This window comes from Theropithecus gelada, chromosome 2, assembly GCF_003255815.1.
Source record: "Theropithecus gelada isolate Dixy chromosome 2, Tgel_1.0, whole genome shotgun sequence".
In the NCBI taxonomy this organism is placed as follows: Eukaryota; Metazoa; Chordata; class Mammalia; order Primates; family Cercopithecidae; genus Theropithecus; species Theropithecus gelada.
In genome coordinates, this window is record NC_037669.1 from 49744898 (window position 1) to 49771273 (window position 26376).

A 26376-nucleotide genomic window follows, 5' to 3' on the forward strand; every position below is an offset into this window, starting at 1 on the left:
AGCAACCGCCACCTGCTTCCCTCGGACACTGCCCAGCCCAGCACACCCTGCCCCCATCCTCCAGGCAAGGCGCTGCCAGGCTGTCCGTCATCACCCTCATTTCCCTGTGCCAGCAGACAGGGTGTGCCAACCTCAACCCTGTCAACCCGCTGGCTCCGACCACAGCAGCTGGCAGAGGCGTGGAAGCTGGGGCCAGGCCAGCTTGGAGGGCAGTTGGCACTTCGGGAAGTTACACGATGTGCCCAGACCTTCCCCAATGATGTTTATGTTACCCATATCATAATTCATTTTCTTGCCCAGGGATTTTAATGTGGGCAAGATGGCTTGTGCTGCTTGGGATAAACTTAGACAAATAAGGGGCCAAAAGAAAGTGAGAAGTGAGATAGAGGGATAGAGAGACAGAAAGAAATAGAGAACCCTAAGGCAGAGGGCAAGCGTGAAGAGACCCAGGTGTCCAAGATTCTCTCACTAGAAGTGGCTGCCTACAGTTTTGGGAACAAGGAGGAGTGGCTTGATATTATCCCTCTGTGTGTGAATGAACTTCTCTCTGAGTTTCTCAAAGGACTCATGTTCTTCTCCATAACTATGCCTTTGCATATGCGGTTCCCCTGGCCTGGAAGGCCCTTCCTAATCGTTTCTACCCGAGGACCGGGGACCATGCTCACGTGCTGCCCGCTTATGGGAACCCTTTCCTGAATTCCTGCGGGGGACTCTGCTGGTCTCTCCTCTGACACCATAGCATCTGTGTGCACATGCATACTTCTGTTTTGAACTAATTGGCTTACATCCCCTCTCTATGCCCAGTACAGGAGTGGTGGCTGGAGGAGGCTGAGGAGGTACAGGAAGTCTATCAGCACGTCACAGAGGAAGGAAAAGTGGGGATTGTGAAAGCCTCAAGGCAAGGTGACTCTGGGTTCAAGGCTCACCAGCTGGTGACCTTGGGCAAGTCACCTAACCTCTCTGTGCCTCAGCTTCCCTTCTATAAAATGGGAATAATATTACATTTTGTACAGTTTGTACATCATTGAGTTGTGTGAGAATGAAATGAGTTAAGATATGGAAAGCACATAGAACAGTGTCTGGCGTGTACAAATCCCTCAGTAAATATTAGTCATTATTGTTATCAAACTGGAAATAGTCAGAGTTGCCTAAAGGATTAAAGAAAGTACTTTTGATGAAGTGTGAAGCATATAGGAAAGTCTTTGTGATTATCATTAACAATATCAAGAGCAGTGCTCAATCCATTGTGATTTCCAGAATTAACTTACAAGGTGAGGCCACATTGCTATTGCTTTTTTGAGCAAATGAAATGATGAATATGATGTTTTTTTCTTTTCTTTTCTTTCTTTATTTCTTTTTTCTTTTTATGAGGCGGAGTTTCACTTTGTCGCCCAGGTTGGAGTGCAGTGGTATGATCTCAGCTCCCTGCAATCTCCGCCTCCCAGGTTCAAGCGATTCTCCTGCCTCAACCTCCTGAGTAGCTGGGATTACAGGCATGCGACACCATACCCGGCTAATGTTTTATATTTTTGGTAGAGATGGGGTTTCACCATGTTGGCCAGGCTGGTCTTGAACTCCTGACCTCAAGTTATCTGCCCACCTCGGCCTCCCAAAGTGCTGGGATTACAGGCATGAGCCACCGCGCCCAACCAAATATGATGTTTTTTTGTAAATGATAAAATGACAAGCAAAAATCGTGATGGTTTAATAAACGTTCATTGCCCGACCCAAAACGTAGTCCTGCCTGTAAGTGTGGCTCGTTCTGGGACCTCTGTGGCCTCAGACTTTCAAGAGGGTGGTTTTACTCCCAAAGTCCTCGTTTTGGGGACCTAAGGCAGAAGCTAGTGATGGACACAGGGAGTTGGGCATGTTGCTTCGCTTCTGTCAGGTTAGGAAACCTCTTCCTTGTCTGTATCAGTAAACAAACGGAAGTCATTATTCGCTTCTGCCGACATTGTAACGTTAAAAAAAAAATGACCATCAGATTGAGAGAAAAGGCTAAGTCACTGGCGCCAATTTCTTTTGTACAGATGGGAGAACTCAGGCCAAGAAAGGGGAAAGGACCTGTTCAAAGCCACAAAGTAAGGGCTAGAACCTAGATCTCTAGACCCCTAGTTCCCTGCCCTTTCACTGGTGATTGCCTTCCAAAAACTCAATGCTCTCCCAATTCGGAGCCCCATGTCCTTAAATGGAAGGTGATGAAGGCGCAGTGCTCCTGTCCAGAGACCAGGTGGGGAAGACTCTTTGGAGGCAGGGAAAGTGAGACGGGCAAAGCCAGTATGCAGGACACCCCCCCTACCGTGCAATTACCTCAATCTTCACAACCCTGTGAGGCGGAGACTATCATTATTATCCCCATTTTACGTCTGTAAAAGAGGGCCAGTAACACTGCAGAGATGTAAACGGAGGCCCAGGATCGTCCAATCGTCCCATCGTTCTCTGCAGCTCTTCCTCCTGGAGCCTGGCCATTGCTAAGGTCCAGAACGTGTGCAGGGCACAAAGCAAATAGGTCTCCGGTACTGGGATGAGGTTTTGACTCTCTATACCCCATGGTACCCAGCACAGCGCAGGCACGGGGTAGGTCCTGGCTGATCAATCGTCCTGCCTTTTGAAAATGCCATCTTTTCCACAGGTTTGGCCATGCTGTACACCCCCAGGATACACCTTCTCATACCAAGTCTCCACTCTCATGTGGTTCTATTCTAGGACTTTCCACCGCCTCCACGTCCCCTGAATATTTTTTCTGTCTCCAGCTCTCAGGAACTTTGACTCCTTGGCTGCCTTATTCTTTGTGCATATTGGTCAAGAGCCAAAGATCTACCGGCCTCAGCTTTCCCAGCTGTACAATGGGGTGCCGAGCCAGTGGCTGGCTTTGACGCGCTGCTAGATTGGAATCCGAGACATAAGAACCGCACAAAATTACCAAGTCCCACCTCCTCTCCCCGCCCCCGTCCCCGCCCTCTTTCGGAAAGCGCCTGCGCAGAAGCCGCCGGCCCGCCCTCCACGATTCGAATCCGTATCCGCTCTTTTCGCTGCCTCGAAGACTCGGCGCTCGACAGGCGTCTACTAGCCTGTCTTCCGGTTTCGTCGCCTCCGCAGGCGCACCTGCCGAGTTCCGAGGGACCGATGGAGATGGCGGCCGCGGCTGTGTGAGGAACGGTGGAGGCCCGGGCCCGAGGACGGGACAGGCCTGCGTGTCCGCAGGAGCCCGGCCGGGTACAGAGGGTCAGGCCTAGTCTGAGGGACGGGGACACGACTCCTCCAGAACGGAGATGGGCGGGCCCTGTGGGTGTGGACCCTGTGTGGTTGTGGTGGGTGTGACGTGAGAGGTGGGAGATGCGGCTTTCAGGCCGTGCGTTTCGCTTGTGTGTGCTTGTGATGATTGGGCCCTGTGCGGTTACGCGGGGCATATACACTTGGGTTTGGTTGTGCAGCTGTGGGGGGAGTGGGTGGGTGCTTGTCTCCCGAGCGGTTGTGTTTGATTCTCTGGTTGTGTAAAGCTGAAGCGTTTGTGTTCTGAGTTCGTGTAGAGATGTTTGGAGTGTTTTGTGTGGTGTCTGTGCGGTGTGTGACGTTGTCATGTCTGCTCCACGGGGTTGAGTCGTTCGTGTTGTGTGTGGTCATGCGACGTGTGTATAATCGTGTTAGTTACGTGGGTTGTGGTTGTGTGCGGTCGTGAGGGCGGGTTGAGTGCGGCTGTGGGATATGTCGTCGATGCGGCATGTGGCGGGGTGACATTCGTGCTGGATGTACGGTTGCAGAACATGTAGGTTTTTGTTTTTGTTTTTGTTTTTTACTTTTTACGTGATTTAAGAGTGCAAGGGGCTTGCGTATGTGTTCAGTTACGGTTGTGGGGTCCGATTCGGTGGTTTCTTTATGGTGTATGCTTAGTTATATGATTTTGGAGTTCATTCATTTGTTCGTTCTTTCATGGAGCTTTATTGTGCTTCTTCATTGTGTGTGCCAGGTACTGTGCTAAACCTTGGGGAGACGGCGAAGGGGAAAACATACAGAGTTTGTGCCCTCCCAGATTTTTCAGTCTTACTTGGTCACTTCACGTATGTACCTGCGGTTATAAATTGAGATGAGTGCTGTGAAGGAGAAGTCCATTCTGATGCTCTGAGTAAGAGGCATTTATTTGAGGAAGTGAGGTTTGGGTTTGGGCTGAGGCGTGAAGGGTGGTTTTGTGGCATGGATGTGGTGGGCTTTGTGTTTGATTTGTGGTCGTTTGGGGTGAGTGCATGGGAAGAAAGGGCGCTGTCACAGTCAGCATCAGATGAACCACTGGCTGGGGAGGGAAGAGGCCAGACCTAGAGCTACTATATTTCAGTGGAAAATGTATGAAGTCACTGGGTTTCTTAACTAGAGGGGAAAAATAGGGTCCTGGTGCCTCATTTGTTTATTTTCTGAGTTGCTGCCACCCTTCAGCTTTGAGGACCAGGCAGTCCCTCCTCAGTGGTCTTCTACAGTCCATCCAAAGCTGAGGGTCACACATCCCCCCTCACTATATACTGTGGCTTGTAGCCCCAGGTTCTTGGGGAGAAATTTCTCTGCTTTTGTGGAATGGTTTTGTCTCAATTTCTCTTGTGACTGAGAGTCTTGATGAGGTGACATTGGAAGTGACTTTGCCATGGGCCAGTAAGACAGAGAATGTAACTTATTAAGCCCTGAAATGTTTAGACACCAAAGCCTTTTATTTATTTATTTACTTACTTTTTTGAGACAGAGTTTCACTCTTGTTGCCCAGGCTGGAGTGCAATGGCGTGATGTCAGCTCACTGCAACTTCTGCCTCCTGGGTTCAAGCATTTCTCCTGCCTCAGTCCCCCCACTAGCTAGGATTACAGGCGCCTACTGGCTAATTTTTGTATTTTTAGTAGAGATGGGATTTCACCATGTTGGCCAGGCTGGTCTTGAACCCCTGACCTCAGTTGATCCGTCTGCCTTGGCCTCCCAAAGTGCTGGGATTACAGGCATGAGCCACCATGCCTGGCCAGCCTTTTATTTTTGAAGCAGTGAGAACATCAGGTTTGCTACTTAACTGTCGCCTACTGGCTTATAAGATCTGTCAGGGTGCAGTGGCTCACACCTGTAATCTCAGCAGTTTGGGAGGCTCAGGCAGGAGGATTGCTTGAGGCCAGGAGTTAGAGACCCGCCTGGGAAACACAGAAAGAACCTGTTTCTATAAATAATTTAAAAACTAGCTGGGTGTGATGGCACACTTCTGTAGTCCCAGCTTCTTGGGAGGCTGAGGCAGGAGGATCACTTGAATCCGAAAGTCGAGGCTGTTGTGAGCAATTATAGCTCACTAGGTGACAGAGCAAGATGCTGTCTCTTAAAAAAAAAAATCTAGTAAGCCCATTAGAGATAAGTGCTCCACAAATATAAATTTTTTCTTTTTGACTAGTAGGTTTCTAATGTTTCTCTTTAACTGACGTTAGGAATTTTGTTTTTTTTTTATGTTTTTATGGGAGATACTATGTCTTCATCTTTGCATTTCTAACACAGGTGTCTTACAAGTATCAAGAACTTAATATATGTGGTTGAATAAACAATCAAGGTAAACAGCATCAAGTAAAAACTTCTGCTTGTTGATAAGTACTTCAGACATTCCCCCAGTGGCTAAAGTGGCATATGAATTACGAAGTTGGGTCATTTGGAATGAATGTAAGAGAATTGCCAAGGTATTATTTGCTTATTTCAAGAATCTGGGTTTCCCACTTAATTGAGTTGTTGTTGTCCAGTGATGTTTTCACGTCTTAGGTTTTGCAGCTTGCTTGGTCTAAGGATTTGAGAAAGAGTTTGTTTTCTCAAACTTGCACTGAACAAACATTAAGTACCCTGTTGAACTGTGAAAAGAATGAAGAAAGTACTCAATTGCTACCAGTTTGCCTGAATTGGCTTTTTTCCCTTCTTCTTTTCTTTCTTAGGCTCCTCCTATTCCAGAGAGGAAACCTCATTCAGGGCCATGAGGCTACTTCCTCACCGTCTGTGTGCTGCTTAAGCTAATGCTGTGGGAACTATGATTCCTTGGGAGGAATCAAGCTGACTCTTGGCATGAGATCCCTGCCTTCCTAGGGTTGAGAGCGGCACCGCCATGGCTTCTCTGGATGACCCAGGGGAAGTGAGGGAGGGCTTCCTCTGCCCTCTGTGCCTGAAGGATCTGCAGTCTTTCTATCAGCTTCACTCACATTATGAGGAAGAACACTCGGGCGAAGACCGTGATGTCAAAGGGCAAATTAAAAGTAAGAGGCAAGGACCTTGCTGGGTCATATATATACTATATAGGACCTTGCCTATACCCTGCTGTCATTGAGAGCTTTAACTCACGGGATAGTTCTCATCAGCTTCAGTGTTGCCACGGGAATATGATAATAGTAGTAGCAAACAAATGACTAGTGTTTGTCATGTGCCAGGCATTTTCAGAGTCTCCCTGTTTATTTATTTCATTTAATCCTCACAATAACTGTGTGGCTGTGAGCCACATTTTGCACCAGACACAAAGAGATTAGATAACTTATCTAAAGCCACTCAGTGAAACACAGTTTGACTTTGAATCTAGTAAATGTAATTGCTGTGATCTGGCTTGACTATTCTCTAACTACTAGCCTAATAGAATTTGGAGAGGAATTTCTTCCTTTGCTATGATGATGGAGGCACATTATGCACCCATTTTACCTGTCACAAATTTAAGCCTACCCACCATCCTTCCTTCCCCAACTGGTATCTTGCCCTCTGTAGCCCAGAAAAAGGAAAGTCGTAGTTGAAAAACAAAAGAAACAATCTGAAAACCTTGGTTTTTGAGCTTCCAAGAGCTCAGATCTGAGAGAGTTGTGGAAAGAATTTTTCAAAGGTACTTTTGACTATACATATGTTTATTGTATTTCCTGGACATCAAATTCTAACCTCCAGATAAGATGCTTCTCCTCTGGGCAGGCACAGTGGCTTATGTTTCTATTCCCAGCACTTTGGGAGGCCAGTGTGGGTGGATCACTTGAGCTCAGGAGTTCAAGACCAGCCTGGGCAACATCGCGAAACCCACCTCACAAAAAAATTTAAAAAAAAACTAGCCGGATGTGATGGTGCACGCCTGTTGCCCCAGCTACTCAGGAGACTGAGGTAGGAGGATCGCTTGAGCCCAGGGAGGTCAAGGCTGTAGTGAGTGATGATCGTGCCACTGTTGCCAGGGCAACAGAGAGAGAGAGACCCTTTCACACACACACACACACACACACAAAACAAAGATGCTGCTTCTCTGGAACTTATTTTTGTAGTTTTCAGCTAACTTGCTTCTCACAGCTGGCAGCATTTCTGAAGGCCATGAGATTGAAAAGTTCTGGATGCTGTATTCATAGTCTTTATTGGGAGGGAAAGAAAGGAATGACCATGTATTTCTAAGTGTGCTTTGGCTTTCTGACAGGTGACTCATATGTACTTTGTAATCACATAGTTGTCCCTAGAGTCCCACTCTATCTCACTTTTCTGTTCAGTAAAAAAGAGTTTCTAAAAGCATAAACAGTTGCAACTTCTATCCAAAAACAACAAAGGCAAACATTTCTGAAATCCTGAGGGCTATGGTGGATGAGGTGGCTTCTGGCTGTAGAGCAGAGCCAAAACTATTAGGAGGGGAAAAAAATGCTGTGCTTTATAGTTTTTAGAGTTTCTTTCACAGACATTATTATTTCATCTGACTCTCCTAACAACTCTGCAAGAAGGTGATTGGTCTTATTTTATAGATAGTAAGTGAAGTGAGGCTCAAGAGATGTTGAGTTACTTATCCACGGTCACACAGGAATTGCAGAGCTAGGCCTGGAATGTAGGTCTTCTATCATCTTTATGTCCAGTGCTGCCGTTTGCATGTGACATCACAGGGTGAGAGGCCCCGTGTTTCAATCACAGCGTGCATTGCAGCTTCCTGGAGGAAATGAAGCAAAAACAAAACTGAAAAACCTGATTATGTAAGTTTCCTTTGCCAACCAAAGGAAGAGCCTCCATCATTTTCAACTAGCTTCTAGTCTTGGTGTCAGCTGAACTAAGTCATATACAATGCCATTGCTAAAACTGGTGATGCCAGTGGGTAGAGAGGTTAGAGAATGTTCCCCGATTCCTTCACTGACCCTTTTTTAAGAGGAAGAGTGTTTAAGGTTATTTAGAGAATACAGATACGGGAATCTATTTAAGGAATACTAAATAGAATGGAAATTTTGTGCCTTGTGAAAGAAACTTGAAAGGATCCTTGGCTGGGCACAGTGACTCACACCTGTAATCCCAGCGCTTTGGGAGGCCATGGCGGGAGGATCGCTTCAGCTTAGGAGTTTGAGAACAGCCTGGGCAACATAGATCCTGTCTGTACCAAAAAAAAAAAAAAGAGAAAAAAAAATTTTTTTTTTTAGTTAGCTGGGTATGATGACATGCACTTGTAGTCCTAGCCACTTGGGAGGCTGAAGCAGAAGGATCCCTTGAGCCCAGAAGGTTGAAGCTGCAGTGAGCCATGATTATGCCACTGCACTCCAGCCTGGGCAGCAGAGTGAAACTTTGACTCAAAAACAAAAAACAAAATAAAGTTACTTCAGCCAGGTGCAGTGGCTCACACCTGTAATTCTAGTACTTTGGGAGGCCAGGGCAGGAGGATTGCTTGAGCCCAGGAGACCAGACTGGGCAACATAGCGAGACCATCTCTACAAAAAAATTATTTTAAAAAATTAGCCAGTCATAGTGGCACTCACTGGTAGTCCCAAATTCCCAGGAGGCTGAGGTGGGAGGATCGCTTCAGCTTGGGAGATCAAGGCTGTCACATTCTAGCCTGAGCAACAGAGTGAAACTGTCTCAAAAAAAAGAAAGAAAAGATCCTCTTGGTTTTCCCTTTATCTCCCACCCTGCCCTACCCCCTACATCTCTACCTCTAGTACTACTAATGATCATATCTTTAGTTAGAAAGGAATTCTTGATTATGTTGCAGTTTTCTGCATTTCAGAATCAGGAAAGTAAAGTTTTAAGGATTGACATGAAAGGTTTTTTGAAAAGCCCTTTAGAAAGCAGATTACCTCTCCATTTGGTCTTTTGATTCTTAGAAATGTTATGACATAGTTAGTTTTAGGCAAGTGAAAAGTTAAAGCCAAAAGAGTGAACCTTAGTATTAGTTTTTGGGGGCAGTTCAAAAAAGAAAAGATAGACTAGTCATTAGTAAAAAGTTTGTGGATTCGAGACCCAGTCCTGGTTCAGCTCCAGTTTAGCCCATTTTCAGTAAGTAGAAGAAAAGATAGCTGAAAATTGACTGTGGCTTCTTGCTTTGTTATTGTTTTTAAAAATATATGGGATTATTCTTAATTGACCTCCTGTGGAAGGACTATGTCCATTCTGGGAAGATTGCCAGGTAGTTTTGCTGTCTCCTAATGTGGTTAATGGTGTAGATTGCCTGTTTAACCTGATACTCTAGTCTTGTTTGCAAAAATGAATTGTTATTTGCTAACTCACATTCCTGTTTGCTAGACCCTTTGTTCACATCAGGCAGTTTCCTCTCCCCTGTTACTAGAAAAGACTACTTTAGGCCAGGGACAGTGGCTCATGCCTTTAATCCCAGCACTTTGGGAGGCTGAGGTGGGTGGATCACCTGAGGCCAGGAGTTTGAGACCAGCCTGGCCAACGTGGTGAAACCCTGTCTCTACAAAAAAAAATACAAAAATTAGCTGGGTGTGTTGGCATATGCCTGTAATCCCAGCTGCTTGGGAGACTGAGGCAGGAGCATCCCTTGAACCCCTGGAAGTCAAAGGTTGCAGTGAGCTGAGATAGCTGCCATTGCATTCCAGCTTGGGTGACAAGAGTGAAACTCTGTCTTAAAAAAAAAACTACTTTAGTGCATTTTAAAGGATGTCCTTTTGTTTTGGTATTTTTCCAGTTTGGACAAAGCTGTCCCACAGTGACCAATAATCAGAAAGTTTGCTTATTGGCTTCACTGTATTAAAAGAAGACGAGTGTATTCTTATCAATCTCACCCTCTGCCTGCGAGCCTAGGCAATATCTCTCCAAAAAAAAAAATTTTTTTTTAATTACCTAGTTATGGTGGTGCACACCTGTGATCCCCAGCTACTTAGGAGACTGAGGCAAGAGGATCGCTTGAGCCCAGGAGATCAAGGCTGCAGTGAGCTATGATTGTGCCACTGTACTCCAGCCTGGGTGACAGAGTGAGACCCTGTCTCTGAAAAATAAATAAATAAAAGGTAAAAGTAATGATATCATTTTATATTCAGTCTGATATTTTCTACTAGATTCTGGTAGAAGAAAGGGGTAGCATTCATCCAAGATTAAAGAACATTCATGAGAGAGCGAGAGCGACTTAGAACTGAGAATTCTTTTTTTGCCCCCGCCAGCTGATTGTTCAGTTTAACAGGTGGTTCTCTTCACCAGCACAGGTGGCAGAACCCATGTTCTGCAGAGGCATAGTTTGTGAATCAGCACTAGCTGGGGAGAGCTGGAGCTCTCATTTCAGACACATGAGGTGTCTACTTCCAGCCCTGCTGTTATCTGTAAGCTTTGTGATCTTGGGTGAAGCAAGTTCTTCCCCGTCTTTGATGTCGTTTCCTCATTTGTAAGTAGGGCTGTTACCTGCCTTATAACATTGTGAGCATGAACTGGCATGATGTATTTGCAAGCACTTTGCATTGTGCCTGGTACATACAAGGTCTAAATATAGGAAATGTTCATTTTCTCTTCTTACCAAATCTGGTTCTGTTTGTGTTATGTTGTAGATGTTATATCTGTTTCTTGAAGCTTTTTGCAAATATTCTCACATGCATTCAATAAGTGCGTGGGCAGTAGTGGGGAAGGAAGAACTCTGTGTCTGGTTAAGCCTATGGGCAACACCAGTCTAGGGATGGAGGTTTAGCTGAATCCCATCCTGGAGGTAAATGAGAAGAATTTACTCATGAGTTTCTGGGGTAAATTAATTAGTACTATAGAACTTGGTTTTTAAAAAACTTTATTTTAATTGAGGTATAGTTTTTAAGTGTACACTTTTATTTTATTTTATTTTAAATTTTTTTTCTTTTTTTTTTTTTTTTTTTGGTGACAGGATCTCATTCTGGTTGCCCAGGCTGGAGTGCAGTGGCACAATCTCAGCTCACTGCATCCTCGACCTCCTGGGCTCAGGTGATTCTCCCACCTCAGCCTCCCAAGTAGCTGGGACTACAGGTGCATGCCACCACAGCCAGCTAGTTTTTTGTATTTTTAGTAGAGATGGGGTTTTATCATGTTGCCCAAGCTGGCTTGAATTCCTGGACTCAAGTAATTCGCCTCCCTTGTGGGATTACAGGTGTGAGCCACTGTGCCTGGCCCAATTCAAAAAGTTTTAAAAAATGTATATACCCACTTAACCACCACTCCAATTAAGATAAAGAAGAAAACACTTCCATCACCCTGTTTTCCTCATCAAATTTGATTTTAGCACTTTTATTTAATTGTGCTCTTAAGTTTGGCAATGAGCAGTAATTTAGCCCATATTTCGGCCACCTAAACCAATTTAATGCTAATACTGACTAACCAGTGTATTGCTCTGTGGTATTTGTAGTATAGTGTTTGTGTGCTTGTTCCTGCATTTTACTTGGGATCTGAATATTTCTGGTGCATTTTTAAACAAATGATAATTATTTTGTTAACTCTTGTTTTTTGAGATTTCTTTTGACTCTTTACTGGGCGTTCTTCATGGTTCATTTGTATTATTTGTTCCATTTTTCAAGGTCTTGTCCAGAAGGCTAAGAAAGCAAAGGACAGGTTGTTGAAACGAGAAGGGGATGATCGAGCAGAATCAGGGACCCAAGGATATGAGTCTTTCAGCTATGGAGGGGTTGATCCTTACATGTGGGAACCCCAGGAGCTTGGTAAGAAAATTCATTTATTCATTCAGCAAGTGGTTATTGAGCATCTGCTATGTTCTAGGTAAAGTTTTAAAAGTTGAGGAGGCATCAGTAAACCATAATGGTCTAAGCTTCTAATGGACCTTATTCCCTTGTTGAGGGGAGAAAATGGAAGAGAACCAACTGAGCATCCACTTTGTGTTAGGCATTACATTAAATGCTTTATACCCGTGGTCTCGTTAGATCTTCACTGCACCTCATGAGAACCTGCCCAGGGACAAACAGTGAGTAAACTGCAGAAGTGGGGTATGAATCCATATCTCTCGGACATCAGCCTAGGCACAGAGTCCATTAACGAATCTTTCCTCTCACATAGGACATTATCTGCCCAGTGACAGGCACTGGGTTATGCAGCTTACTTTTTTGAATAATTATAGTACCATCTACCTACTTTCACGTTTCTGGGATGATAAAAATTCTCTAAAATTTATTGTGATGATTGTACAACTCTTAAAATCCTAAAAACCACTGAATTTGCTTTAAATGGTGTATGTATGTGAATTATATCTCAATAAACCTATTTATCATGCCACACACACTTAGTTGAACTATCTAATCTTACGTATCTGTGTTTTTGTTTTTTTGTGGTTTTTTTTTGAGACAGAGACTCACTGGGTCGCCCAGGCTGGAGTCCAGGGCTCCATCATGGCTCACTGCATTCCAGGCTCAAGTGATCCTCCTCAGTAGCTGAGGCTACTGGTGCACACCATCACACCTCGCTAATTTTTGTATTTTTTGTAGAAACAGGGTCCTTTTTTGCCCAGGCTGGTCTCGAACTCCTGGGCTCAAGTGACCCGCCCATCTCAGCCTCCCAGAGTGATGGGATTACAGGCGTGAGCTACTATACTTGCCTACATATCCTTTAACCATCTAATGATAACAGTCATTAATATAATAAAATATTTTCTGTCCATGAAATGGGTAATTATTCCTTTATTTATTAATTATTCCCTTGTGATTTATTAAATTTTCATGTTTATGATCTTGTTCACCTTTCACAAAAGCCTTGTGAAGTAATGATCCTTTTTCCCATTTATAGATGAGGAAACTGGAGCTCTAAGAAGGAAAGCGAAATTCACCCAGGCTTATCTACTGTACCTTTTTAGTGCCGTTATAGAAGATGTCTCTTTGAATAAGGAAAGTCCTACAACTGTGCTGTCCATTCAGTAGCCACCAGTCATGGGCTACTTAGTTTAAATAGATTAAAATGAAATAAAATTAAAAGTCACTTCTGTACCACACACTAACTACATTTTAAATGTTCTATGTCCACTTGTGGCTATTTGCTACTGTATTGGAGAATGGAGAAAATTGCTTTAAAAATAATACTATACAGCCGGGCGTGGTGGCTCACGCCTGTAATTCCCCAGCACTTTGGGAGGTTGAGGCGGGTAGATCACAACGTCAGGAGTTCAAGACCAGCCTGGCCAATATGGTGACACCCTGTATCTACTAAAAATACAAAAAATTTAGCCAGGCATGGTGGCACATGCCTGTAATCCCAGGTACTCAGGAGGCTGAGGCAGGAGAATTGCTTGAATCCGGGAGGCGGAGGTTGCAGTGGGCCAAGATTGCACCATTGCCCTCCAGCCTGGGTGACAGAGTGAGACTCTGTCTCAAAAAAAAAAAAAGAATAATACTATACATATGTAATTATGAGATACATATGAAAGCCAATCCAAAACACGAAGGAGAAATTTTGGACACATGAATTCTTATTAGCTTTGTTTCATGATTGCCCATGTGAGATTACTGGGGTGATTTTCTGATTAAGTTGCCAGTTGCAGCAACTGAAGACAGTCACAAATTGTAGAAGGTCAAGTGAATGGCAAATTTTGTAAGTTAATATTTATTTATGATAGCTTGTTTGTGATACCTTGTTTCATGATTGCCAATGTGAGATTACTAGGGATTTTCTGATTAAGTTGCCAGTTGCAGTAACTGAAGTTACAAATTGTAGGTTAAATGAATGGCAAATTTTAGTAGTTAATATTTATGGTCACCCCTAAGAATTCTAAACTAAAGTTTAATTAGATGTTAGAGTATGATTAGGGTAGAAAAGACATGTGGATGGTTAAGAGTATAGCATGTGTGGCCAGGTGCAGTGGCTCACCTGTAATCCCAGCACTTTGGGAGGCCAAGGCAGGTAGATCACATGAGGCCAGGAGTTTGAGACCAGTTTGGCCAATGTGGTGAAACTCTGTCTCTACTAAAAATACAAAAATTAGCCGGGCTTGGTGGCACATGTGTGTAATCCAAGTTACTTGGGAGACTGAGGCATGAGAATCGCTTGAACCTGGGAGGTGGGGATTGCAGTGAACCAAGAGATTTTGCCACTGCACTCCAACCAGGATGACAGGGTGAGACTCTGTCTCAAAAATAAGTAAATAGAAAGAGTATAATGTGGAGATGCTGATCGAAGGATACAAAATTTCAGTCGGGAGGAATAAGTCGAGAGATCTGTTGTACAAGGTGCTGATTTATAGTTTTTTGTTTGTTTGTTTTTCTGAGATGGAGTCTTCCTCTGTCACTGAGGCTGGAGTGTGCTGCTGTGATCTCGGCTCACTGCAACCTTTGCCTCTGGGTTCAATTCTCGTGCCTCAGCAACCTGAGTAGCTGGGACTACAGGCGTGCACCACCATGCCCAGCTAATTTTTGTATTTTTGGTAGAGACAGGGTTTTACCATGTTGGTCAGACTGGTCTTGAACTCCTGGCCTCAAATGTTCCACGCTCCTCGGCCTTCCAAAGTGCTGGGATTACAGGCATGAGCCACTGCACCTGGCCTGATTATAGTTAATGAAAATATCTTGTATTCTTGGAAGTCAGTGAGAGTAGACTTTGTGTTGTCACCACAAAAAGTGATAAGTATATGAGGTAATGCATATGGTAATTAGCTAGTTTAGCCATTTCCCAATGTATAAATATTTTTTTTTTTTTTTTTTTGAGACGGAGTCACGCTCTGTCGCCCAGGCTGGAGTGCAGTGGCCGGATCTCAGCTCACTGCAAGCTCCGCCTCCCGGGTTCACGCCATTCTCCGGCCTCAGCCTCCCGAGTAGCTGGGACTACAGGCGCCCGCCACCTCACCCGGCTAGTTTTTTTTTTTTTTTTGTATTTCTTAATAGAGACGGGGTTTCACCGTGTTAGCCAGGATGGTCTCGATCTCCTGACCTCATGATCCGCCCATCTCGGCCTCCCAAAGTGCTGGGATTACAGGCTTGAGCCACCGCGCCCGGCCATAAATATTTCAAAACATGTTGTACACGGTGAATATATGCAATTTTTATTTGGCAATTAAATTTTTTTTTTAAAAGCATGGCATGTGACAAATTCTGTTACACTACAGTTTATAAGTGAATAGGTGATCATTGGGAAGGAGACATACATTGAGTGCCAGGAGGGTTGAGGGCAATGTTTCTGGAACAGGTGAGACTGAGCAGGGGATATTTCAGGTTACTCGGACAGTAAGCTTTTTGTGTTGCAGACATTTGTCCTGGGTTTTGGCTGCTGGACTGAGGAAGGTATCAGCTTAACTAGCTTCCACAAGGGAATCTATTAGCATTTACATTTTTTTGGCCATTTTGAGAATTGTCTTTATCCTGAGGAAAAACCATATTGTATCAAATTTATAAATTATAAAACAGTAAGATAATTCAAAAATTTTTAAATCGCCCATAATGTTACCACCCGGTTTATTTAACATTGGCATGAGAGTCAGTTAAGACTTTACAAATTTTAACTTACTTAATCATCGTAACAACTCTGTGAAGTACATACCGTTATTATTCCATTTGATAATTGAGTACTCTTACAGTTACAGAGATGTTAAGTAATTTGTCCAGGGTTACACAGTGTGTGGCAGAATTGAAACTTGAGCACAGGCTGACTCCAGAGTCCATGCTCTTTACTGTACTCTCAGGTCTCTCATATGGTACTTGGTGGCCTCCGAAGGTCACGGATAACAATTCAGCAGATTTTCTTCCATTTGCTTTCCTGGTTTTTAAATTTTTGGTACGACTCTAAAATCTTAGGGTTTTTACTTGCTTTTGAAATTTTTTTTTTTTCTTTCTGAGATTGGTCTCACTCTGTCACCCAAGCTGGAGTACAGTGGTGGGATCATAACTCACTGAAGCCTCCAGCTCCTGAGCTCAAGCCATCTTCCCGCCTTGGCCTCCCAAGGAGCTGGGATTATAGGCGTACATGCCCATGCCTGGCTATTTTAATTTTTTTATTTTTTGGAGAGAGACGGGGTCTCGCTACGTTGACCAGCCTGCTTTTGAAATTCATTGGGATAAGTGGCAAGGTAGAGAGGCTCCCTCAGAGAAACTATAAGTCATTTGTCTCCCTCCCTTCCTTCCCTCTAGGTGCTGTGAGAAGCCATCTTTCCGACTTCAAAAAACACCGAGCTGCTAGAATTGACCACTATGTTGTGGAAGTCAATAAATTAATAATCAGGTTAGAGAAGGTAAATTTTGTTGTCTTAAAACATTTTTTTCTGCAAATACACATTTGCTGGGAAAAAATAATCACATTTCTATCACATGTGTTGTGTATATCATATACAGCTGATGGTGGCAGAGAAACACCTTCTCTAGAGAGGTGCAGAGGATGTGGTGGACAGTTCTAGCCTGGGCCAGCATTCCTTAAGAGAATGGCCCAGGCTGACAAATTTGCCACATGCTCAGCTTCCCTTTTCCCACCTATGAATCCCACTCAGGTGCCAGAAAACCTTTCTTCCTTCAGATTCTTCTTTTGGGTGTCCCAGGCACAATCACCCAGTGAGGTGTAGTGTGTGATGGCAAACAAAGAAGCGGTGACCAGGTCTCACGGGTGTATTTTGATCCTGGATGTGCTTGTTGTGTGTAACCTGGATTGTGTGCTGGGCATAGTAGCAACCACAAGTACAGTTCTTTATGTGTACTTTGTAAGGCAGAAATATGTGGCCAGTTTTAGGGTCCAGGAGCACTGTGGAGAATGGAGAGTTTTCCATTGCTTTCAGTCACTGCCCCTACCCATCCTTGCCTACCCCTGATTATTGCTAAAAGGGGTAACTGACAATAAAGAGATTAGAAGTGGGTCATAGGAAGGGAGGTAGGTTCTAGATATAAAACTAATACCCTGTCCCATGTGAAATTGCTTTTGTGATTTTGTGGAGTTGGGGATGACAGATGAGACTTGAGAAATCCAAATGTGCTTATTTCCTGCTTGATGTATTGGAAAATGTGGAGCATATATACATCACCTGGTTAATTTCATTTGGCAATATTTTCTCCCGGTCAGCTCACTGCGTTTGACAGAACAAATACTGAATCTGCAAAGATTCGAGGTAACTTTAAAACTTTGCTCACATTCATCTTATTATCTTTTTTCCCTGACCAAAGCTCTCTTTAAAAATGGCCTGCTTTCTTGTTGGTTTGCTCTTCCCAAAGCAATAGAAAAGTCTGTGGTGCCTTGGGTCAACGACCAGGATGTCCCTTTCTGTCCAGACTGTGGGAATAAGTTCAGCATCCGGAACCGCCGCCACCACTGCCGCCTCTGCGGGTCTATTATGTGCAAGAAGTGTATGGAGCTCATCAGCCTTCCCTTGGCAAGTAGGTGACTTGGAGGTGGGGCCCTGGACCCTCATCTTCTTTTGGGTCTAGCTTATTTGCTAATCACCACTGGGACCGTGGAACCTTTTTGTTACATTAATGGCTCATGGGAATCTTCATTCATTAAGTTGCTGATTCTGTGAAACCCACTACAGGCTGGGTACTATGCTAGGGGCAGATACAGTAGTCTATAACAGGGATTGGCAAACTTTGTAAGGATCAGATAGTAGATAAATTTAAGTTTTGTGGGCCACATATGGTTGCTGTGACATTTTTTCTTTCTTTAAACAACCTTTTAAAAATGTGAATACTAGACTGGGCACAGTGGCTCACGCCTGTAATCACAGCACTCTGGGAGGCCGAGGCAGGTGGATCACTTGAGGTCAGGAGTTCGAGACCAGCCTGGCCAACATGTTGAAATCCTGTCTCTATAAAAATACAAAAATTAGCCTAGTGTGGTGGCATGTGCCTGTAGTCCCACCTACTCAGGAGGCTGAAGCAGGAGAATTGCTTGAACCTGGGAGGCGGAGGCTGCAGTGAGCTGAGATTGAGCCACTGCACTCCATCCTGGGCGACCGAGTGAGACTCCCATCTCAAAATAAATAAAGAAATAAAATAGCAATGTGAAAATTATACTTAGTTTGAGAGCCATATAGAAACAGCCTGCAGGCTGGACTTGGCTCACAGGTCATCTTTTGCCCATTTCTGGCCTATAAGCCTATAAGGCATTGTTCATTCTCCCAAGGAGTCTAGCATCTAGCAGGGGGCATAAACTCACAAATAAATAATTGCTTTCTAAAGAGAGATGTACAGTGAAAGAGATTGTGTCAGGCACTCAGGAGAGGCTGACCAACTCTTTGTCTGCTCTGCTTGGAAGTGGCAAGTGTGATTTTGAGAAGAGGGTCTTGAATATAAACAGTGGGCTAGTCCCTTCCTGTGGGATAAGTCACACACAACTCACTGTCATATAGAAAAGACGAATATAATATGAGAGATGCTGAGTGCTGTGGGTTCAGGGACAGTGAGAGCATGGATGCTTAGGGCTGGGAGGTGATGTTCGAAAAGAGCCTTAAAAGATGAGTAGGATTGCAAAAGAGATGGAGAAAGGACATTTTAGGTAGAATGAACAGCAGGAGCAAAGGCATGGAATTCTGGAAAGCCCAGGGTAGGTTAATAGAGGAGCAAATAGAATAGTTGGGGGTGTGTGGAGGACAAAGTTTAGGTGGAACCCGATCCTCCAGGACTTTGCAACCAAGCTGAGTAGAAGTTGCTGAAGATGATCTCATTGGCTTCTGGGAAGTTTGGGATAAATTTACACTAGAGAGTTCTGCTGACTGTGCATGCTGTTGGCCATGGGGTGTCTGGATAATGTGGGGACAAAAACAGATGCTTCTTCTGTCCAACTCTCACATATACCAGGTCACTTTACCTTGATACTTCCTCCCTGAGACCAACTCCCTGTCTCATGTACATAAGACTATAAGCAGCCTTTTTGGGACACTATTCATCCTTCTTCTCTTGAGCTCTTTAGCCAGCATTTACTGGGCAGCTGCTGTGGGGTGGCCCTGCTGGATATGTTAAGGGTACAAGTGTGAGTAAGACACAGTTTGTACCCACAAAGAGTCATAGGTTCCTAGGGCAGCTCTGGGGTGTACATGTAACTGTACACAGGGAGAAGAGTGGAAAGTGCTCCAAAATGGGCAATGTGGTGGGAACTGATGGGAAGGATGGATAGTTTTTGCCTCAGGGAATTGGAAAAGGCTTTCCTGGAGGACCTGCCATTCAGAGAGGATAGGAGCCAGATGTTTGGGAATAGGGAGAAGGCTGTGGAGGAAAATCTCCCGGGAGAATGTTTGTTGTGTTGGAGGCACAAGGCAAATGGAAGAGAGTGGCAGGTGGAAAGGCAAGGTTGTTTGGATTTGGAGGGGCAGCAGTGGAGTCCTTTCCCACCAGAGTCTGACACCAGGAAGGCAGAGGGGCAGTACTTGCCCACAGCTGGAGCCTGATCTTGTTACTCTCTAAATCAAACACCTGTGGACTGCCGCCTTGAGGTCGTGGGTATGGTAATTGGATGCTGTGGGGGTCATTGCTGCCTGTTGGTGTTGTGGTTACAGACAAGCTCACCAGTGCCAGCAAGGAGTCCCTGAGCACCCACACCAGCCCCAGCCAGTCACCCAACAGTGTCCATGGCTCCCGCCGAGGCAGCATCAGCAGCATGAGCAGTGTCAGCTCGGTCCTGGATGAGAAGGACGATGACCGGATCCGCTGCTGTACACACTGCAAGGACACGCTGCTCAAGAGAGAGCAGCAGATTGATGAGAAGGAGCACACACCCGACATCGTGAAGCTCTACGAGGTGATTCGTGCTGTCTGGTCTTGGGTCTAATTTCTTAGGCAGATTTTGGCTGTTTGTTATGTACACTCCTGCAGATTCTGGAGAATGCTTTGGGAAGTTGTTCGTTTGAATTATTTGTAGTTCCTGTTAAAGGCCCATGTTATGATTTCCCAGCTAGGGCCCTGTGTGAGTCAGAGTCATCCTGGGTGTGTTGCAGCAAACTTGTTTCAAGTGGCCTTCCTTGGCTACTTGAAAGCAGGAGGGTGGAGGCTTTGGTGGCCCAGAGGCAAGAGGAGGAAGGGCAGTTGCCACGTGGTGTAGACAGGTTCGGTGGGGAGAGCAGAAGCTAGAGATGTTCATAAACAGTGGGCCAGAAGAATCCCGGGAAACTCACTTGGGAGTGTTAGACTCCCAAGTCTAAGAGTGTTTCCAAGTTTTAGAAAGTTCTACAAGTTTTCAGACTTTACCAGTTTACTGAGTGTCCCCTTCTAAGTTTGTCCAAATGCCTCAGCTGTCATTACTATGAGCGATCCCACAGCCCCCCTACTAGATGCATACTCTGAGAGGAAATAGTGTGCAAAGACTATCTGGGAGTGAGACTGGCTTGGTCCCTTAATGGCCAGGTGAGACCTGTGAGCTGAGGAGGACTAGCCAGGTGGACTGGGTGGGCAGGCAGTAAGAGATGCAGGGAAGAGATCAGCCCAGGCAGAGGAAGCAGCTTGTGCAACATTCTGAACAGAGGAAGATATATTTTTGTCTGATGACCACTGAATAGTCATTGTTAGCAGTTCTGCAGGTCATAATGGCAGTGTTTCTGGAATCCCCATGTAAATACTCAGGCTACTAGAAATGGTGTTAATTAAGCCCCATGTTGGGTTGCAGATGTAGCCATTCTCCATCCTTTGTGTGGAGTTCATGACCTGGTATCTCATTTCTGTGAATACCCACTGTGCTTGTGCCACTTCCTCTTTTGAAGTGAGCCCTGGCAATGCCTTGTGCTGGTTTCCTAATGTTGCCTGGCATCACTTGGCAGAGAAAGAAAGTAGCAGCTAATTCCTTTTTGTCTTGGTAGACACCTCGGCTTGTGCCCTGGAAGCCTTACTCCTCTCAAAAACATCTGGCCGGGTGTGGTGGCTCACTCTTATAATCCCAGCACTTTGGGAGGCCAAGGTGGGCACATCACTTGAGGCCAGGAGTTCGAGACCAGCCTGGCCAACATGGCAAAACCTTGTCTCTACTAAAAATATAAAAATTAGCCGGGCGTGGTGGCGGTACACCTGTAATTCCAGCTACTCAGGAGGCCGAGGCATGAGAATCACTTGAGTCCAGGAGGCAGAGGTTGCAGTGAGCGGAGATTACGCCATTGTACTCCAGCTTGGGTGACAGAACAAAACTCCTCAAAAAACAAAACAAAACAAAACATCTGGTCAGAAGCTCCATTCTCTCTTTCTTTCCTTCCTACAAAATTTTCTGCTTGGAAAGTAGGTCTATAAATCAGGAAATTGATAACAACAATTAATATGTTGGAAAAGTGAACATTTATATATCTCCATTGATGGAGCCTAGCTTCTGGGTAGGCTTTTCTGTATCTTGAGCATACCACTTACCGCTTTGTTTTTGTTCTTAGAAATTACGACTTTGCATGGAGAAAGTTGACCAGAAAGCTCCAGAATACATCAGGATGGCAGCATCATTAAAGTAAGCTATTCATCTATGTTTTTCTAATCCAGTGGTGACTGTTTTCTGGCATCTTAGGTCAGTTCTCCAGTAGCCAAAAATGAAAATCTTAACTTCAACTGTGCTTTTTTTCTGAGACCAGCTGAAGTTGGTTTTTTTCCACTTTTGGCTGTTATGAAGAGAATCACCTTCATGTCTGTCTTTTAGTGGGGTACATGTTACCATCACATGAGCTTGTAAAAAGATAGCCACATTCAGTTGACCTTGGCTATTCTGACTGAGCAGGTTTGGGAAGGGCCTCAGACAATAGGTACTGCTGCTGAGTGCAGCATCTGGACAGAGCAGAGGAAGGGCAGTGGGTCTCATGCTCATGCCTGGGTAGACGCCACTTGAGTGTCACATTGAGGTGTCAGGGCTTAAAGTAGGCATGTCCATTAGAGCAGGGGCTGGCAGACTGCAGCCCATGGGCCAAATGTATCCTGACATCTGCTTTTTTTTTGTTTTTGAGACAGAGTCTCACTGTTGACAGGCTGGAGTGCAGTGACGTGATCTCGGCTCACTGCGACCTCCACCTCCCGGGTTCAAGTGATTCTCCTGCCTCAGTCTCTCAAGTAGCTGGGACTACAGGCACACACCACCACGCCCAGCTAATATATATATATATATATTTTTTTTTTTTTGGCAGGGGGAGGGATAGAGTCTTGCTCTGTCGCCCAGGCTGGAGTGCAGTGGCGCAATCTCGGCTCACTGCAACCTCCACCTCCTGAATTCAAGCAATTTCCCTGCCTCAGCCTCCCGCGTAGCTGGGATTACAGGCGCACGCCAACATGCCCTGCTAATTTTTTTATATTTTTAGTAGAGACAGGGTTTCACCATGTTGGCCAGGATGGTCTTGATCTCTTGACCTCATGATCCACCCACCTCAGCTTCCCAAAGTGCTGGGATTACAGGCGTGAGCCACTGCCCTTGGCCAACATCTGCTTCTTTTTTAAAATCGAGATGTAGTTCATACACTATAAACTTTACCCTTTTAAAGTGTACAGTTCGGTGGTTTTTAGTGTATTCACAAAATTATGCGAACATTACCACTGTCTTCATTCTAAATATTTTCATCACCCCAATAGGAAACCCCATACATTAGCAGCCACTGCCCTTTCCCTATCTCCCTGGACACCACTAATCTGTTTCCTGTCTCTATGGATTTGTTTGTTTTTGACATTTCATATAAATAGAATCATAAATATAAAATCTCTCTTGTCTGGCTTCTTTCACAAAGTGTAATGTTTTTAAGATTCATCCATGTTGTTGCATATATCAGTACTTCATTGCATCTGTATGAATGCGTTGTGTGGATACTTGTGACATTTTGTTGATCCATCAGTTGTTGAACATTTGGTATTTTTCCACTTTTGGCTGTCATAAATAATGCTTCTGTAATATTTGTGTACAAGTTTTTATGGTTTTTGTGTAGACATGTTTTCATTTCTCTCGGGTAGGTACCTAGGAGTGGAATTGCTGGGTTTTATGCTAACTATATATTACCATAGAGTAACATTCCATAGAGGAGTTGCTAAATCGTTTTCTAGAATGACTGCACTATTTTGCATTCCCACTAGCAGTGTATGAGGGTTTCACTTTCTTTTTAGCCTTACCAATACTAGTTATTGCCACCTGTTTGCATAAAGTTTTATTGGAACACAGCCATGCCCATGTTTGATTACTGGTTGTAGCTGCTTTTGCACCACCACGACAGAGTTGAATAGCAACAACAGAGACTTTGTGGCCTGCAAAGCTGAAAACATTTATGATTTGGCTCCTTATGGAAAAAATTTGCTGATCCCTGTTTAAGGGCATGGCTTTTTCTGAAGCTTAGTGTTTGTGACCTAGAAGTTGAAGTGCTAACTACTAGAGTCAGATCCCAGCAGTGTTTTCCCAACCTAGAGGAAAAGAATTAATTATGGTATCCAGTGTTATTAATTTCAGAGTTTTCTGACTTTGTCTTAAACCTGTGTTGCCTCTCTGCCACATTTAAAGCAATGCATGTAGCAGTAGATGTGCCTTGTTTAAAACAAAACCATGTATATGTGTGTGTGTGTGTGTGTATATATATATATATCTTTTCTTTTTCTTGAGACCAAGTTTTGTTCTGCGTCTAGGCTGGAATGCAGTGTGCGACCTTGGCTCACTGCAACCTCCGCCTCCTGGTTCAAGCGATTCTCCTGCCTCAGCCTCCTGAGTAGCTGGGATTACAGGCACCCACTATGATGTCTGGCTAATTTTTGTATTTTTAGTAGAGATGGGGTTTCATCGTGTTGGCCAGGCTGGTCTCGAACCTCCTTGGGTACCTTCGAGCGAGAAAAGCCAAGTAGTTTTCTGCTTTTAATGTAACCAACTGATTTAGTAAACCACTTCTTACATCTTGTTAGAGGCAGTGGAATTGTTTAGAGAAAGTAGGCCAGAGTAAATTCAGCCGCATTTGTTTTGGTGATGAGCATAAGGGCTAGTCCTTGGAGGCGTCAACCTGAGTCTGTCCCTATTGTGTCTGCAAATCGAAACGTCACTTCCACTTGATTCATCATTCCAAGAGATGGACACTGCATTATATCCAAAAGTCTGAAATGCCACCTTTAGAGAATTACCTGCCTTTGTGAGGCCTTACACCTTTAGCGTCCTTCTACACTATGCTGGCCAGTCTGCACTATGAAACTTAGGTCACGTGTCTCTGTGGTTTCTCCTTAGTGCTGGGGAGACAACCTACAGTCTGGAACATGCCAGTGACCTTCGAGTGGAAGTGCAGAAAGTGTATGAGCTGATAGACGCTTTAAGGTAAGGTCCATTAAGTGGTATCCTGCCCGCTGGTGGAATGGAGAAGATGCTGTTCTAATGAAATGGCGAAAGTAGACCTGCACTCACTCACACTTCTGGTGATGGGGCAGTGGGTGAGGAGGAGGGCAAGGAAGGGGCCAACTCTGGCACTTAATGCATCTCAGTGACTTTTGTTTCATTAAGGATTTCTAATGTTTGTTATTGTTAAAGAAAGAGGAGCTAGTTATTGACACCTATCATGTGCTAGTCACTGGCTGTTTTCTCTAGAATAGCTCATTTATTCTGAAGTTACCCTGTGAGGTAGGGATTAACATCCTGTGTCAAAGGTGAGGAATCATGTCACAGATAGCAAAAGTTGCGGAGCAAAGATAGAAACTTGGGTTCTTTCTTTGTGTCTGTGCTCAAGTCCACAACTGCTTTTTAACTGTGGACTGGCCATTGGGGTTAAATTAGCCCTTTGATTTATGGGAAGTACAGTGACTCAGAGGGAGAATGAGATGAGGCGCTTTTGTCCATCCAGACATACAGCATGGGCTACGTAGTTGCAGGGCCTGGTACAAAGTGAAAATGCATGTCCCCTGTCCAAAAATTATTAAGAATAAAGACACTAACAGCAGAGCATTAAACTAAGCATAGGGCTCTTTGAAGTGCCAGTCCTTTCTAGTTGCATAGGTTGCTCACCTGTGAAGCTGGCTCTGCATGTGTAGTCAGTCCCTCCATGACAGTGTTGTGCGCCCTGTGCTGAGGCCTGTGTAGGGCCAAAGGGTAAGAAATGGGCTTTGCCTTCAAGGAAACTTCGATGGAGTCACTTGCCCATCTTTACACACCTTCCTGGCATGAAAGCCTGGCAACTCCAGATGTTATACTTTTCACCCTTGTTTCTGAAGCTGGCAGTGCTCATTATATTCATGTGTTTGTTCCAATTCAGTAAGAAGATCTTAACCTTGGGCTTGAACCAGGACCCTCCACCACATCCAAGCAATTTGCGGTTGCAGAGAATGATCAGATACTCAGCTACACTTTTTGTGCAGGTAAAGCCATCCTGGGTTGGCATAAATGTCATGCTTGGCCTGTCCTGCTCTTTTGCTTCCCCAGAGGCAGATCCATGCCAGTGACTTGTTTACTTCCTATTTATACATTGTATTATTTTTTGAAATTATGAATGCATGATGCCACACTTAGAGAAAAATCTGGATTTCAGAGAAGACTAAAACTACTTTTAATCCTATGTCCCCATTACAATCACTCATTATTCTGGTATGTTTTCTTTTTTCCTGTTTGTATTTTTTATATACAGTATTTACAATAGTGCATATTGACTATATATGCCATTCTTTAACCGTTTTCCTTTAGTTGAGCATTTGATAGACTAATTTTTTGCTGCTGTTAATTGTTGCCGTGATAGTAATACTGGTACTTAGTATTTCTTCCTTAGGATAATCTCCTAAGAGACTTCCTGAGCCATCAGCTGGGAGGAAACAGCTGATTAAGGGCAGACTAACCTAAGTGGTTAGGTCTGAATTGTGTCTTTCTACCCGTGAAGGCCCCTTCTGAGAGAGTCACAGTTAACCACCCTTGGGGCTCCCTGACAAAGAGATCTTTTTTTTTTCTTTTTTTTTTTTTTAATTAAAACAAAGTGTTTTTTTCTTTTTTTTTCTTTTATTAAGTAGGGACAGGGTCTTACCATGTTGTCCAGGCTGGTCTCAAACTTTTGAGCTCAAGCAGTCTGCCCACCTCGGCCTCCAAAGTGCTGGGATTATAGGCATGAACCACACTGCCCCCAGCCAACAAAGAGATCTAATAGATGGAGTCCTGTTGGGTTAGTTTTCTGACTTTGTAATACAGAGAAGTAGGTCCTTCCTCACTTTGATTAGTGATTCTATTCAGCAATCATTTATTGAGCGCCTCTATATACCAGGTAGTGTTTTAGGTGCTGGATGTCCTATAGTGAACAAAAAAGACCAGTGTTCTTGTTCTCATTAAGCTTGTGTTCTAAAGAAGGGGAGAGATCACAAACAACTAAAATATCTAGTATATAAGAT

The 26376-nt window shown here is 44.3% G+C and overlaps 1 protein-coding gene across 1 annotated transcript in view; it reads left to right on the forward strand.

Moving 5' to 3' along the window:
* The first annotated feature begins 3133 nt into the window (after nucleotides 1-3133).
* RBSN (rabenosyn, RAB effector) overlaps nucleotides 3134-26376 on the forward strand; it is a 29016-nt gene continuing 5773 nt past the window's right edge. The window contains exons 1-10 of the mRNA XM_025377639.1: nucleotides 3134-3216; nucleotides 5929-6243; nucleotides 11731-11871; nucleotides 16270-16370; nucleotides 17186-17231; nucleotides 17335-17496; nucleotides 19611-19852; nucleotides 21459-21529; nucleotides 24248-24334; nucleotides 25263-25365. Coding sequence (XP_025233424.1) covers nucleotides 6096-6243; nucleotides 11731-11871; nucleotides 16270-16370; nucleotides 17186-17231; nucleotides 17335-17496; nucleotides 19611-19852; nucleotides 21459-21529; nucleotides 24248-24334; nucleotides 25263-25365 — 1101 coding nt within the window. The 5' untranslated portion in view covers nucleotides 3134-3216; nucleotides 5929-6095. The remainder of the gene's footprint in view (nucleotides 3217-5928; nucleotides 6244-11730; nucleotides 11872-16269; nucleotides 16371-17185; nucleotides 17232-17334; nucleotides 17497-19610; nucleotides 19853-21458; nucleotides 21530-24247; nucleotides 24335-25262; nucleotides 25366-26376) is intronic.